At 40.6% G+C, this 16713-nt stretch overlaps 1 protein-coding gene across 10 annotated transcripts in view; it reads left to right on the top strand.

Moving 5' to 3' along the window:
* The first annotated feature begins 1018 nt into the window (after positions 1–1018).
* Positions 1019–16713, top strand: part of LOC134869421 (ephrin type-B receptor 3-like) — a 59453-nt gene continuing 43758 nt past the window's right edge. For all 10 annotated transcript variants that reach the window (XM_063891034.1, XM_063891029.1, XM_063891027.1 and 7 more), the window contains exon 1: positions 1019–1727. In XM_063891034.1, the coding sequence (XP_063747104.1) occupies positions 1664–1727 (64 nt within the window). In that variant the 5' untranslated portion in view covers positions 1019–1663. The remainder of the gene's footprint in view (positions 1728–16713) is intronic.

The raw sequence follows: 16713 nt of genomic DNA, 5'->3' as shown, positions 1-16713 counted from the left end.
TTAATGTCTCGATATATTATAAACACAAAACGGGTGATTTAAATAACTGGGCAGTTATGTTCCGCTCAAGTAAAAGCGATCGCGTCCAGGAAAGTTGTTCAGCTGTTATAAATTTAACAGAAAACTCCAATGCCACGGACTCTTAAATCGACATTAGCAGATCACTTTGAAGTTTCTCTTTAGCGTATCCTTGGAGTTTGGGTCGTACATTACATATTGTGTTCATCCAAACATTATTTTGGAACAAGGTTTAGGATAAAATGCAATGAATCATTTTAATAAAAACCTTTTTTTTTCTTTTTCTGAGAGTCCATAGCTTTATCGTAATATATATATTTTTGAAGTCAAGCAGTTGAAGAGAAATGTTTTTAATCAAAGAAAAAAGTCAGCAAAAACTTCCATTCTCCTTTGCATCGAAACGGGGCGACCCGCAGGGAGGCGCTGTGTGTCCATCTCTGCACATGAGCTTGTGAGTCCAAGGAAGATAGGCAGAGAAACAAGCTGTATAATATTTTTTATATATATATATATATATATATATATATATATATATATATATATATATATATATATATATATATATATATATATATATATATTATTATTATTATTATTATTATTATTATTATTATTATTATTTCAGCCTTGCCATAACTGAATATTTCAATTTAAAATTAAATTAAACAATGCACAAGTTATTTAAAAGAAATATCCAATAACTATTTTTGTCACAGAAATGCTTTAATCAAGTAGTTGGGAGAGCAGTTCGTTTCGCATGCATTCTGAATTTTAGACTTTACTGAAACTAAGTGAAAATATGAAAGCACCCTTAACACGTATTTTATTTTGATAATACATCTGAGACGAAATGATTGTCAAGGTAGACTTTTTTCAATGCAGCTGCTTCAACCGTAACCCCTCCTCCTGGTGCCCCCCCCCCCCCCCCCCTCTCTCTCTCTCTTCTCTACCCTACTGCCGTTATTCCTCCACAGCCGTGTGCTTCATTCCAGTGCACGAGCCGAACGAAGCAGACGGTCCACACAGCAGCCAAAGCTGATACATTCGCTCAGGGAATAAATATCAATAAACCGCGAGGCTGTTTCTTCACAGGAATACGACTCGATCGTGGACGCATGTAAGCGTGCACATACCAGGCTGGGACTGTACACCATGGCTCTGACACAAGTGCAGCTCTCTCTGCCTCTGCTCCTATAAGCGCCGAGAAACTATTTGGATCTTCTCGCAAAGGCTGCTATTTATTTTTCCCTCTATTGACTTACAAAGAGTTAATGCTGGACATATTCTCCGGATGGTAACCGCGGACTGGACTACCTGTTTTGAACTGGTTCGCTTAATAGGAGGGGAAGGGACTGAAAGACTTGCGTTCGCTGCCTTTTCTCTTTTTTAACAAGGCACCTTGGAGATAATTGAACATCAAGGACTGCTGTATTCACACAATTTACACCGAGGGTGTTATATCCTCCTGTATAACACCTACCTTTACGTGTTGTTTTTGAATGGGGGTAACTCTGGTGCTGGAGATTTGACACACTGCTGGGACAGGGACTGGGACGGGGGTGCGTGGAGCGTCGGATCACCCAGGATTGTGTTCCATTCGCTCTCTCTCTCCTGGGTCTATTTACATGTCCATCCTGACTGCTTTATGACAATGGATTACTTTCTGCTTTTATGCAGCATCTTGCTGCCTTTGGTGTCCTCCGTTGAAGGTAAGACATTTCATCTTCAGTTGCCTAAAGCGTATTTCCCTGTTAATCAAGTGAGCCAGCACCCAAGCCTCTCTAAGGCTGGGCACCGCAGCGGGTGAGGCTCCTGTATACCCACATTTTACATTTTGTTTCATTCTCCAATTAAAACCTAACGTATAATGTTCAACGTGGACATCTGGGTTGTTTTAAGTGATCACTAATGGAATTAGTGGCTTTACGCAACCAGGCACTGTGGCCAGTAAAGGTTTCAATACACAATTGTAATGCACGTCAACAAAAGCGCATCCATTTCAATGGTAGTTGTGTATTCTTTTTGTTACATGAGCTATTGCTGAATTCTAGTGCTTTCTTCGTCACTTAAAGGAAATTAGCTCCACACTGTATCTCATCGGGGAGTCGCGGCTCCAAGCCCCCCCAGACTCTTCCCCCGGGTCGGCTGCGTGTATTTTAGTGCTGTACGACTGTTTGGCCTTTTGACATGTTGACTATCACTTTTAGGTCAAAGTACACACTAAAAATGATAACAGTCTATTATTATACTCACTTTATTCAAACAATGTTAACACTTGAGAAACGCTTTAAACCCCAACATGTTTTTTTGTTAATACATTGAAATAAACTGCCTTGAATCTTTATCTGTGATTTTTCGGTAGGCTATTTAGTTCTTTTTTTTTTAAAGTGGCGTTGAGTGGATATTTACAGTCATATTTCATAACAGTTGCTTCAAATAACGCCATCTGTTTCAGCTGAGTGTTGATGTTTGCCGTGCGTAAAATCAATGGGAAATTCTATCTGTCTTCCCCCCAGCGAGATAGTGTCCCACTCTTCTATTATTCCTTTACTACGTTACGGAATGTCTCACTCTGCTCTGTTTAGGGGAATGGGAATAAGAAACAGTGGAAATAAGGTTGAAAGGGGCCTGAAGCTTGAACTATGAATGCTGGAGCCCAGGCGAGGCTCCCGGTTGGCTTGTAATGCCAATAGGAAAGTGGTAGTAAGTAAACGCCTTTCTCTCTCAGCTTGTTTCTTGACCTGTGAGCACAATGTATAAAAGGGCCTACCTCAGTCAAGTTATTAAAAGGACAAATTATTTTTGAAGGCAACTTTTACTTTGATTGATTTTTTTTTTTTAATTAACGTCCACGCCTTGAAATCCAAAAGAAACATCAGATATGCAGTGAATACGTAGTGACATTGCTGCATGTGAAATGTAAAGCATTGAACCGAAAAGAAACGTCACTTTATTTCACTCACAGGTCGTCTTAGGACTTAATATGTAACACCCGCAAAACGAAACATATTTCATATAGAGATTATGCTTGCGTGCATTTAATTAAAGTATATTTCTTAACTTACTTTCTTATTGTATCAACACTCATTTAAGAAAACCTCTGTGGGCCTGGAACAGTCGGTGCTGAGAAAAGTTTACGGTGCTTCTTGATTACTTTGAAATCATCATTCTGACTAAATTGCTTGTTGCAACTGCTACCTCTGCCAGGACAAAACAATAGCAAACACCAGTATACTTTTCCATTGGTAAAACAAGTGTGAAGCTAATCTGATAATGTTGTTGTATTGCTGCAATTAAATAAGAAGGGCAGCCATGGTAGGCTATGATAAGAGTCCCAATTCAGAAGTGACTTAATTGTTCAAAGAGTTTATATTATAAGCACTCATCAAACTTAAGCAGTTTTGCAGTTGAATAAAGTACACTACTGAATTAATTACAGCCCACTGTGTAGATGGAACGGCTTGCATTATATGTGTTTTAACATAAACTTCTCCTGAACAAAACTATTTTGTAATTGTATAGTTCTCTATTTTGCAATGGACCCCCTGGACCCATCTCACTGAACCCTATAGGTCACCGGACCCCAGTAGGGAATCTCTGACTTAAAACACATGGCTTGAATGGATGAGTGGATTCTTGTTGTTCAGAAGTTGGGGGTACCAGAGGTATATACTGAGAGCGAGGGAGAGGGAAAAGGGAAAAAGAGAGAGGTATTTTCTCGACAATAGTGCGGAGCTGGCTGCGCACGGGCTTTGAGTTGATATATTTCGTTAGAACAATCTATTCCCTCCATAAGTGATGCCATAAATTGTACCCGACTGACCTGGGAGGGGGTTTACCAAAGCTTTTAATGCAAATGGGTGATTAATGACCGCTGCTGGAACTTCTTTCTTGGATACCTGGGTTTATGGCGATTTAGAGAGAAACAACAGCCCTGGTGGAGAAGTTTCCCGGTGCGTCTCTCCGGGTCTCCGGGTCAGACAGCCCGAGAAACTGCTCGTAATTAATTCACGTTTCCTTTTTTGTTTTACCACCGTTTTTTTAAGGGGGGGATTTATTGTCCACATCAGTTTATAAAATTGACATGTACAAGGTAAACCCAACGCTTTCAATGTTGTAATTTTAGTTACGAATAATTAGTTTACGATGGGCCTATTACACCCAGCCTTTCACTCCTTTCTGAGTGCTCAGTGTCTGGAAACATCAATAATTCATAATAATCTGATTTTGTTTATACACTTTATCTAATTGAGCTTAGTGGGTACGTTAACGTGGCTGAAATGAGACCTATAAAATAATAATGAGTGGTGTTATATGTTTTTTTTTAGCATTTGGTAATCTCTATCATATATTGTCTATTAGCTCTGGGCTTTTCTTTTCGCCTTTTTCGAAATTAAAATGTCTTAAGGTCAATTGTCTGAGGATCAGGACCTGAATTTCCACTTTTTTCCAGTATCAACACATTTAAGTGTTTTTTTGTCGAAACGAGAGCTACATTTCTGCAATGCTGCTGCGGGTCAACATATTTATGGGTCCTTGGTCTGTAGGAAAGGCCTTTACTGTTGAACTGCTGCTATCAGAGTGCTGAGGAGACAGATTGCGTCGATGACAGTCCTCTGTAGCGCACAGGCGATGTGGTTGCTTCTCATAAAATACTTTGGATGGAAGGAAGAAGCAGAGAAAAAAAAAAGACTGAAAACAGACACCAAAATGATATCCAGGCAAGGCCAAAGGGCAGTTACCACTTCGATGCTGTTTAACATAATTTATTGTTTTCATGCTCTTCTGTTGTTGACAGAAGATATATTACCGTTTTACTCTTAGACCCTACCAGCGTGTAAGCCTTAGACTGAGTTTATCAACGCATACAGTGTCCCGGTTTAGGTGCCAGAACTTCCTTTGTTCATTGAAATAGTTCCACGCATATATTTATACAAAAACGTCACCCCCGTGATGCTTGTCGAGTTAAACAACCCTCACCTAGAAGAATTTGCTGTCTAAACTTAAGACAAATGGGCTTTTATAGTTGTAGCTCAGGGTTCCCCTCGCACTCTCCATGTGTGTTTTTTTCTATTTATGGCGGTGCATTTCGTGGAGTGATTACGCACAAGCAGGATCTTTTGAAGCGCACATGTTTATGTTTTTATGTGGGTGAGATCACACCTCCACAGGAGCTTTCCTGTGCCTGTTTGCAGTTGGCACATTTGTCATCCAACTTTCTCACATGATTTATTCTCCCCTGCTTTCTTTAGCAGAGGAAGGCCATTCGCCATTATCATTATTTTATTATCGATATTACCTGACATTCATAGCAAAGCTGTGGCAATATGTATCGAATATGCTGTGTAAATTACCAATTCCAGTTGAAGATCATCACAGATCCAAAAAACTCCCTAGCAAAAATAAGCGAATATAAGAATACAAATGCATATGATCTGTTATAGCCTACTACACGATATATAGCCTACCACAAGGTACTCGGCTCAGAGGGATGTTGATGAGTAAACTCTATTCCACAAATATAAAACGTGCTTAAACTTAAAAATAAAGGTGGGGTGATTTTACAGTATTTTATGGAAACAATAGTGAATGCTTAACTTACGTATTTGTTTAACCCTTAATTAATACAAAAAAAAAAGCATGCTATATTGGTACTTAGTTATTTTTATTTTCTTTTATATTGATTAAAATAATAAATTCCTCTTTGGGCCTTTTAATGTTTTCAAGAGGGATGCCTCTCGCTAAAACTCTATTAACATTAATGACAAATGGACATTTTGTCCGGTACACTTGCTGTCCGAAGGTCTGCATGCAGCAGACTTGATTTAAGGGTGCATGCAGCAATGGTCGTGTGTGGCCCGAGCAGAACTCACCGTGAAGCTCTTATGTTAAACTTTAATCCAGGAGATTATCTACATAATATTCAAAAGCAAATGACTGAACAGATATATTTAGGACGTTGAAACAGCCCATTGAAAAACCGAGTGGAAACGTGCTAAAGAGGCGTGAAAGTGAATTAGCAAAATAAAAGCAAAGTCATTCTGGCGATTACACTAATGAATCATTCCGAAGGGAATGCATAGATCAGCAAGATGGTAAATTAAAACTATCTATCTATCTATCTATCTATCTATCTATCTATCTATCTATCTATCTATCTATCTATCTATCTATCTATCTATCTATCTATCTATCTATCTATCTATCTATCTATCTATCTATCTATCTATCTATCTATCTATCTATCTATCTATCTATCTATCTATCTATCTATCTATCTATCTATCTAAGTTTGTATGCATATATATGCTATTTTACTTCACGAAATAAGATACAGCTGGTACAGATAGTTGCTAAGACGCGCACACCACACGAAGGCTGTTCAAATTGTCAATTGATGCGGACGTATTGATCGAGTGAATCAGCACTGGTCAGCCTTTCAAAACCGCAGAATCAGGTTTGATTCGCAGACTTCCTAGCTGTCCTCTCTGTTGAATAAATTACAAATTCATAAGGATATTTATCAATGCGTACTGCAACAACTGGCTGTTTGAATGATGACTTATGTTACACGTGCAAAAGTCTCTAATGCTCATTATGCATAAAATGGTTTACAATAATAATAACATGAGTAATAATGGGAAACCATTTATTATTATTATTATTATTATTGTCATAATTATATTTACTGTTACAATTATCATTATCATTATTATTATTATTATTATTATTATTATTATTATTATTATTATTATTATTATTATTATTATTACTATCTGCACTTATTTAGACGTGCATAAAATCAAATACAATCAATGTATTTTTTTATAAGCAGGGAAATTATTCATCTGAAAACAATTTTTAAATTAATGTAAATGTTCCACTGTATTGTCTATTATGGGTATTCATATTATTATTTTGGTCTATATAATCTTTGTATGTATACATCAATAAAAAAAAAGATATATAATGTTAACAGTTTTATAACCTTTTGCATTTTAATCTCTAAAGCTTGCTTGAGTAACACATTAGCAACTGTATGCACATCCATCTCAAGATTCATAGATTTGCACTCATTTAGAAGAATAACTGAACCAAAGAGACCTCGTCCATCACATTCAGCATTATCCTGGTGTATTGATCTAGACGGGAAACACGGTCAGATGGTAGGTCATATGCTAGGCAGCAGCCATGTTGAACAGATGTACAGTGACTTAGGTTCAGATTGGCGTAAGGCGCTCAGGAAGACGGGGGGAGTGAATGACGACATGTTAGGAGTTGGGGTGGGACAACATGGGGGAGCTGTGAGGTGGTTTGGATATAGGGCGGATTTTGAATCAGAGACCCATAGTGCCGCAGAGTTGACAGACTTTACAGATGCATCGGGCCTGCGGGAGCGCTCATGTGCACCAACTGATGGTTCACGGCTCATGTGGCGCATGGGAAAGATTCACCGAGCTGGAATTTCAAATGTAGGCAAGCAACAGCCGTGTTGGCCTGCTGGGGCCTTCTCAGAACAGGGAGTGGACGAATCAGGAAATCAGCTTTGGTTCTGTAGCCCTGTACTGTGGAGTCTTAATTAAAGATGAGACAAATTATGACAATGGGCATCTTGTCGAGTTCCCATTTTACTGTATTTGTTTAGGATGTCCAGTTCAGGTGATTTCTTTTTATAACTTGTGAAACAAGCATATTATAATTAAACTAATATAACGTGTTTTGAAGGTTATTTGTGTTAAGTGAGCTCCACATTTAGTTAAATCTTTTTTTTGTTGAGAATTGAATGTCAATGGAAATTAATTGATGTCTATTACAGCAACACATATGAGTCACTCTAGCTCAAAATAGTCATTCACATGACATTGTAAAGTGACACCAAAGTATTTCATGTGACATTACTATGACTTCAGTATTGTGATCACAGTTAAACAAATCTCAGTCAGTTGAATTTAGGGCATAACTTGTCTCTGTTAATCCAAGTAAAATTGGAGAACAATACATAGTGTCAACTTTATGATGGTACGATATTTTCCAAATATGTATGTGCGCATGCAGATAGCGTGTATGGCTGCTTTTGAGTATGGCATTTGTGTGTGCAGTCCATCCTGGCATCTGACAGAGGGGCCTTGTGGGATGGCAGGTCTTTGACACCCACCACCGAGAGCAGGCAGGGGAGGGCAAATGTGTCTGGGCCTGCTCACTGCACAGAAACACTGCTGGTGTCTGGAGTCAGCCGAGCAGAACAAAAGAGAGAGAGAGAGACACACACACACACACACACACACACACACACACACACACACACACACACACACACACACACACACACACACACACACACACACACACACACACACACACACACACACACACACACACACACACACACACACACACAGAACAAGACAGTGAGAGAAACAGAGATTTTGCATTCACGGAGAGCAGGATGGGTAATACTTCTCAGGGTAGGAGTGAGTGTTTGAAAGGTTACAAGGATTGGCAATTGTTTGTGTGTGAATTGCTGGGGGAAAGTTAAAGTATGGCTTATCCTCTAACTATAGTGGTTTCAATTGTTAAAAAAAGAAAGTTGTGTGATGGCAGCAAAGAGATGGTGCCACCATTATCTGTCAGTCCTGTCATTACAGTAAAAAGTAAGATCTTCAAAACATTTAGATTAAACATGTGACTAATTTTCACGTCCCAATACTACCAAACCACTTTAACCCAATTTCTTATTCTGAATCTGTTCATTTTAAGTCATGGGAAAGCACAGTATATGATGGGTGTTTCACATTGCTCAGATGACTCAGACAGGGATGTTCCCTCTCTTTGGTCCTTACAGAAGGATTTTAATTGCTTTCAAAATTCTGATGAAATGTTTGACATAATATTAATGGCCATTCGATTTGGCGTTTTATAGGCCCTGTCTGCACCGGATGTCCATAAAGTGCAGCTGAATTACCATGTGTCAAAATGTCTAGATTATAAAGTGAGTTAGGACCTGCTGTGCTTTCCACCCACTCTCCACCCACGTCCTATGACCCAATGGTGGTCGGGGGGAGGGCTTGATCCTCAAGGCTAGTCTTGGTCCTTCTCAACAATAGCTGTTCTAACACAATCAAGCTCCAGGGGTTTATCCTTTTCCAGTGGCGAATAACACTACACTGAAAGAGGATGTGTATATTTTGAGAGACCGACTGTGCAACTTTCGACAGCTCATTGACACGCATAAGCATTCACTTGAACAGCTCCGGGTCATAATCACAGTTGGAGACTGGGTCAGAGGTGTTTGCTTGACCTCTTTTTGTCAGTTTGGCCAGCCTGCACACCAGGAAAGTTGTACTCTTTGCATGTAGGATCTGTAGCACTTATGAGAAATGACTAAGAACCTGTATGGACAGGGTGGAGTTTGGGAGAGTAGGCTTCAGGGCCTCCTCCTACCTTTGTTATGAGTTACAGGCTATTGTAACTCATTTTGCCTATGGAGCAGAAACAAATCTTTGATATTTGTCTTAAAAATATCCAGTTACATCTGTCTGGATAATGGATTCTGCTATAAAACAGTATGCCTTGAGGGATGGAAAAGGCCAAATCACCTAGTTTTAGCCTTTGCCTGTCTTGTAAAATATAAGGATGGGGGGAGAAAAGAGGAAGGAAATGTATTTGTTGAGTTTAACCATAGCTTGGTGGTAGTGGGACCTCTCGAGGCACAGGAACTATAGCTCCAGAGCTTGGGACCATAAGCACACTGTAAAAAGACTATGGGTGAGGATTCAATAGGCTTTAAGGGAAATGATGTGATGGCTTCAATTGCCAAATGTTACTAACCATAATGCATGTGAGAACAAGAGGTTTGAACAGTATATTTAACTTGGTAAGGGGTCTATGTGTGAATGTTCCTGTTCACAGTGTTGCAGATGGCTGTTATTACCGGTACACCTTATTCTGCCCCACTTCTCATCCTTGGTGTCAAAGGCACTCACCACCTGCTCTTCATCTACACTTCAAAAGGCGCGCACGGAAGAGGAGGGCTCCCCACTTCTATTAAATATGTCTCCCTTTCCCTTTTTGTCTTCTTGAGAACAGCAGCAGTTTTAACAGACCCCTGTTCTCTTATCAACATTGTACCAAATTCACTTTGGACATCTTAAACACACTCTCTTCTGCACCGCTCACACACAGTGAATCCAACACATTTCAGTGGCAACAGCAACAATCACACCTGACCTTTTGTCACGATATTTACATAATCCCCATGGTTCCACGCAGCAGCCTCCTGGAAGCACTGCCAGCTGTGAAGAGCATTGATTTAACCTCGGCTCAAGTTGTACGAAGTTTTAGTGACACAGTGACTTTATGTTTAAGTGATTGCAATATTTAGAGGGCAACGAAAGGAAGGCCAATAAGCTTTACTAGCTATTATTAACGCGGGCCTTTTACATGGGCAATCAAACAAATGTGGAGGTGTTGCTTTTGGTCTTTTGTTGCTCAGATGGTCTTAACACCTGTCCATTTGGTAGAGTGGAGGATAGCAGAGGACCATAAAATGGGCTGTGTGACAGCGAGACACAGATACACTTATGGTGTGAGTATCCAGCGACAGAGGACAAGGAAAGTGAGGCCACCCTGTGGGTTTTATATCAGCTTCAGGCAGTTCACAAAGCTGTTGCACTGTTCAAAGAAAGACAGTTTTCAGCAGGGTATTTTCTTTTTGATAGTAAAATGCAATCAACTGCAACTAGTTGATATATTTTAAGTTATTTTTTACACAGACGTTTTTTCATGAACTGCAAACCCAACTGTGATAAAATAATGTTTATTCATGCAATTTACCATATAATATAAATGTTTGCCTTTGTGGCATGGTGTTTGTTAACTGTGATTTTAACAGGGAATTGACAACTAGTGCTGTGAAAGACTAATTGCAATGAGTCAGATGAAAGCACTAGACAATAGGGGCTGACCCCCTCCCTCTGTGCCAAGTCAGGCCATAAACAGCTTCCCTTTCCCCTCTCACACCCTATCAAAATCCCTTGTGACCTCCCAAATCACACATACACACTTAACACACAAATCCTGACAGTTGCTTAATCTCACAGCCATACACACGCATGCATGCATTATCTCCGCTCAATACACATTCACACAAGCCCCAACACAATGTTCACCCACACGCACACACACATGCATCTTAGTGTCAGAGCCTACATCCACTCACTCCTCTGCTAATGAATCAATCAGCTGGTTCCATTCATTTCATTGCTGTCAGACTCCATCGATCAGCTCCTTTCTCCCTGTCCCAACAGAGCAGCAGGGGAGCTCAGAGATCGAGAAGAGAACAGGGGCTTGAAACATCCAGGCAGTTCAAAGGCTCCTCATTTCTTATCCGCTTTGGTTCCTCAGAAATATGGTGTTTTTGATGGTGTGTTGCAGTGTGCATGTATGTGTGTGAAATGAAAGAGAGAGAAGGGATTAAAAAAAAGATCAAGAAGGCAAGACTTCTTCTCAGAGTTCATACATGGTATCTGACCTTCCTTTTACCTTTGCAAGACTAGCGTGTTAGCACTGTGGATTCCAACATCATGGGAAGGCTTGAGATAGCAGGTGGCGGATTTCAGCCAGGTGCAAGCTCATCCGCTTCCAGGGATGCCCCTTCTTGGCTATGAGGTACAATCTGCCCCGTCCTTCTCTGGCATTTGAGGTTGGCTAGGTGAGCAGTGTTTATGTTGGGTCCAAATCTCTGCATGGTCCACTCCCCCACCTACAGAGTCAAAGTCAGAAAGGTTATCCGTTTTGAAAGCCTCTCAAAGTTTGTGTGTGTGTGTGTGTGTGTGTGTGTGTGTGTGTGTGTGTGTGTGTGTGTGTGTGTGTGTGTGTGTGTGTGTGTGTGTGTGTGTGTGTGTGTGTGTGTGTGTGTGTGTGTGTGTGTGTGTGTGGTCATGGAAAGTGATAGAGAAAGAGGCAAGAGAGGGGTTTTCATTTTTCAAAGGCCGATTAGTTGTATTTATTAGCTAGCCAGTTCATTTCAAAAGGTGTTTAGAGAAGGCCAAAGGTTTGGGGGAGTCGAGGTCAATTACATTCAAGTTAGGTGGAAGTGAAGTAAGACAGGTAGGAGGTAAAACAAGAACAGGAATGAGTTTGAAAGGCGGAGGGAAAACAGAACCACAGTAGGTTTTGAGATTGTGAAATCCATCTGAGTTGAGAAACTATGATCTCCTGACTTGGACGCTTGCCACTGACCAAGCTTCCACTTTCACACCATGTAACTTCCTTCCAGATACAGGATTCGGCCTTGGAAGAGAGATCCATTGCTTTCCACCAATTCCTTTCACAATCCTTTACCCCAAGTCTCTGTATATTGCTCACACATATACTCACACACTGGTCCCAGATGAAAGGTCTACGCTTTGATGCAGTCTGGGCGGACTCTGCCGTTATTTTTATTTTTTATGAATCTCACAAGCAAGCCAGTGCAGATCAATGGAAACATTTTGCTACAATTTCAAAATGCAATCTCAGATTATTTGAGAATGGATGAGTCAATGGCAGATCTAACAAGAATAATTATAGTTAAACAAAAGGCAGAGGGAGCATGTGAGTAAACATAACATAAAATGAGATATGATTGCCAGTTTGTGTTTTTTTATTGCCTGCTCACTGTTTCCTGTCTGAGAAATTCAAAGCCTTGTTAAACTAGGTTATCAACAGGAACAAAGCATGGTGTCATTTTTTAACATTTGGTTTATTTTTATTGAGTGGCAATGTTTTCCTTTGTTTTAAATGGTCATTGATTTATATGGACCAATATATTGTATTGCTATTTGATTAGAGAAAGTATATGCTTTTATAGCTGTGACAAAGACTTCTTTTGTATTCTGTTTACCTTCCCTTTCTTCACCTCCCTGTCACTCTCAATGGACTAGTCCCTTTCCCAGCTCTCAGTCTATGATTTCTCTGCCTCTTCTCTTTAACTATCATTCTCATCCTTTGTTTTTTATCAGTTCCTTCTACTGTGAGCGATGCTTATCACAGTTACTGTAGGTCCTAATTGCAGTATTATTTTCCTTTCGGTGTTATCTCACGTCCTTGTGATCTCAAACTCCCACAGTGACAATAAGCAGCTATGAGAGAGATGCTATTTACCGCTCGCAGACCCTTTGTTATTGCCTACTACTTGATAAGGTATACGCATTGCAAAATGCATGTCATCCCCCTTCATCCTACTGACCAAAATTGTATCCTGACATGACAGGTCTGACATGCACTTTCTTTCAGCATGTCGCCCTTGGCTTTTTCCACCAAACATGTTCCTTGCCTGTCAGCTTGGACAATAAAAAAGATTAGTGCAAAAAGAAGAACTCCAAAAAACAAAGGCATGAGTGCCTCCGTGGGTTGTAATGCAATATGTTGCTTCAGGGGGTGACTAGAGGGTGTCTAAGTTGGAGTTGCATGAGGTGTCTGGGTTTTAAATACCTCAGCCAAACAGCTTAGAGTGTGAAAACAATCGTCGGAGACATGAAAGTGTGAGCAAGAACACACACGGGTCAGATAACCCCTGGGCAGATGGTGATGGTCAAGTGAGCAGGGAAGAAAGGTGGTGGAGGGTTGCATGTTTTTATGGCACAAGTGTTAGAAAAGGGATACAGAAGCATTACCCCTTGTGCCACTTTTGGCCACTGGAAATCCCCAGGGGAGCAGGAGCTAAAATGGTGGTGATGATTAGGGATTCAATTTGGCTTGCCATCAATCAATGCTACCAAGATCGACAGGATTGCTGCCGATAGCCCACCCTTGCAACCAGATTGGGTTTGTGCCTCTTGGGATTCACGCCCTTTTTTCACGCTTTGTTAATTAAGCGACCAAGCTGCTCCAACACTTACTTATTTATGAATCTTGGCTTCGACCGGTACTGGAGACCACTTGGTCTCCCCTAATTAGTCCCTCACTAATGGCCATGCTTCCAGACAATCTATACAATCTCAATCTAGAGCGCCGACCCCCATTCTGTCAGTGCACACACAGAACCATAACACCCACATGACCTTGAATTTAGACAAGCCACGTCGTTTGGTGTTGTGTTTCTGTGGTACTGGATAAAGTGCCCCACATGGGATAATGAGGCAACACTTAAAAAAATCAATTTCCATCTCCGTCTGTCTAAGTAATTTCTCACCTGTTCATTAACCCAAAAATAGAGCAGCCCGGATGTGTTTAGCCTCGGCAGTCATTAGATATGGAAGAGAACCTGAAGGAACAGAACGGGAGGCTTCTTGTTGGTCAAATATTAACAATTTCCCAGAGCAGCGAGGGCTTTGCAGTTTTAACGCCTCCATGGTTTATTGATATGTGTAGTTTTCTTAAAACAGGGGCTTGTAGCAAGGAAAAACAACAGATGTATACTGCTGACTTCATAACACCTTTTTGAAGTAGGCGCACAGCATGACATCATTACTATAAGCCCAATCTTATAATTACTGTAACTACCAATCAGTCCTGAAACACCCTGCCCAGAAGTCTTTTTCCCTTCCTTTCAATGAAGTCACTGTTCACGGTCAGCAAGCCCATCCGCTGCGGCCTTGTGTGGTGTGGTTTGAATCCCATAAACACTGGTCCTGAGTCAGATTTACTGGCCAACAGCCCTGGGGGTTCATTTGTATTCTACCCACTTTGGCTGGTTCAGGGTCAGGACTATGACTAATCAGGTCAGTGCTGATCCACACCCTGTGGTTGGAACATTACTAACCCCACCGAGCTAGCTTGGACCACCAAGAGGGATGGCTTATGTTCTTTAGTGTGTTGAAGGTAGATGGAACACATACAGTATCAGTTGCATGGAAACATCCTGATATTTTTGGTGCCTCTCATTTATCGTGTCCCTAGTTTCGGAGAACAAAAAATTGTTGCACCTCGTTGTTGTTTATTCCCTTCAGATTCTATTGCCATAGGCCACAACAGAAGTGAACCCAGCCGAACACTGTGCTAATGGGTGAGCTTAGGCATAAACATTGGGGTTGTTATTTTTTAACTAAGTTCTCCAAAGGCTGTGTTGTATAAGGATCACATGAGGAAGGTGGGTAGGTGGGGAAAGTTATGGGCCAGTTATGATAAAGTTAATTTTGGCCTCTGTTATCTCCTCTTTTTTTCACTGTGGCACAATGATAATATATCCCATCAGTGTCTGGTAGTCAAAGTATCCATATACAATGATTTTAAAACAGAGAGGGTTGTCAAACAGCAAATAATATATACACTCACTATTGACTGTCCCCATTAGCTGACCTTTTTAACCAATGACCTGTGCAAATAAATTAACACAATCTTTATCCTTCTCATCTTCTTTCCATACCACCTTCCCCTTCTGTTTATAGAATTATCATTTCTATTTTGTATTCCTTTTTTCTGAAGCCACTAGACCCCACATGTCTAAAATGTTTTCCACACCACAGTACTTATGTATGCACACACACAAATCCACTCAACACAGTTGCTGGTCTACCGGTGATAATGTGGCACCTTTATTATACTTCTGTAGTCCTGCTGAAATTCCTAGATGACCGTCTGTGTCCTTACACACACACACACACACACACACACACACACACACACACACACACACACACACACACACACACACACACACACACACACACACACACACACACACACACACATCCAATCAAGATGGAAATCCATGTATAAGATACAGGAAAATGTGTGTGTGTGTGTGTGTGTGTCAATGTATGTGTGCATACGTGTGTCAGCACATAAATCAATGTATGCCTGGCGGTCTTGTGGCTAGAATTGTTAGTGTGTGTGTGTGTGTGTGTGTGTGTGTTTTTACGTAGTGGTGATGTGGGGGTTATTGGTAACACCCCGCTCCCTCCTAACTGCCAGCTTTAGTTACACATCAATGAAGGGTGAATAATACATTACCTAGGGTAGCCTATATTCCTACTACTTATCCCAAGAGAAAAATAGAGGGATGGAGAGGTAGACAGATGACAACAATAACATATCTACAATATGTCTTATCAAGTGAAAAAATAAGCTAGGAGAAAAAAAACATGTTTAACCCAGAGCTTTTGTCCCACTGTAATTCATTTGTTATCCATATCATTCAGCCAAACCATGAAACTTCAACCTACCTCACTTCCTGTTTAGATAGTGTCCCTCTCATCCTCCCTTATTCTGATGTATGAACGGCTTCTGTTTCTTAGATTTATGCTGCTGTTTAGGTGCTTTAAGGGCAACAGGACACCTTCGGATGAAAGAGGAGTTGAGGCATAAACTCTAGGCCAGTCAGCTGAAGTGTGTTTTGTGGACTTGCTCGAGTGTGCAAGGGTCCTTGAGCATGGATCGTTGAAGCAATTGCTTCTGTAATCATGCTGCTATTATTTAAACATTCATCTTACTAGGGCGGTGACAGGATGAGTTTGTGTATGTGTGTAAGAGGAAGATAGAAGCCACTGCATTTTGGAACTTGTGTCATTACCTGTCTCTCTGTTTCTTTGCATGTGCATAAATGTGTGTTCATGTATGCGTGTTAGTAACCACTGTATGATTTATTCCTTTTTTCTCCGGTGTTGCTGTCTGGGGCCTTCTGGGTGTCATGCCAATGCGCAGAGGTCTTTTTGTAATTGAAGTGGGCCTCTAAAAGCCCCCTGCCATATGGACCCCAGCAGCCTTGAATGTCTG

The sequence above is a fragment of the Eleginops maclovinus genome, chromosome 9, assembly GCF_036324505.1.
Source record: "Eleginops maclovinus isolate JMC-PN-2008 ecotype Puerto Natales chromosome 9, JC_Emac_rtc_rv5, whole genome shotgun sequence".
Lineage (NCBI taxonomy): Eukaryota > Metazoa > Chordata > Actinopteri > Perciformes > Eleginopidae > Eleginops > Eleginops maclovinus.
Note: the sequence above shows the minus strand (reverse complement) of the source record. Positions and strands in the feature narration are given on the sequence as shown.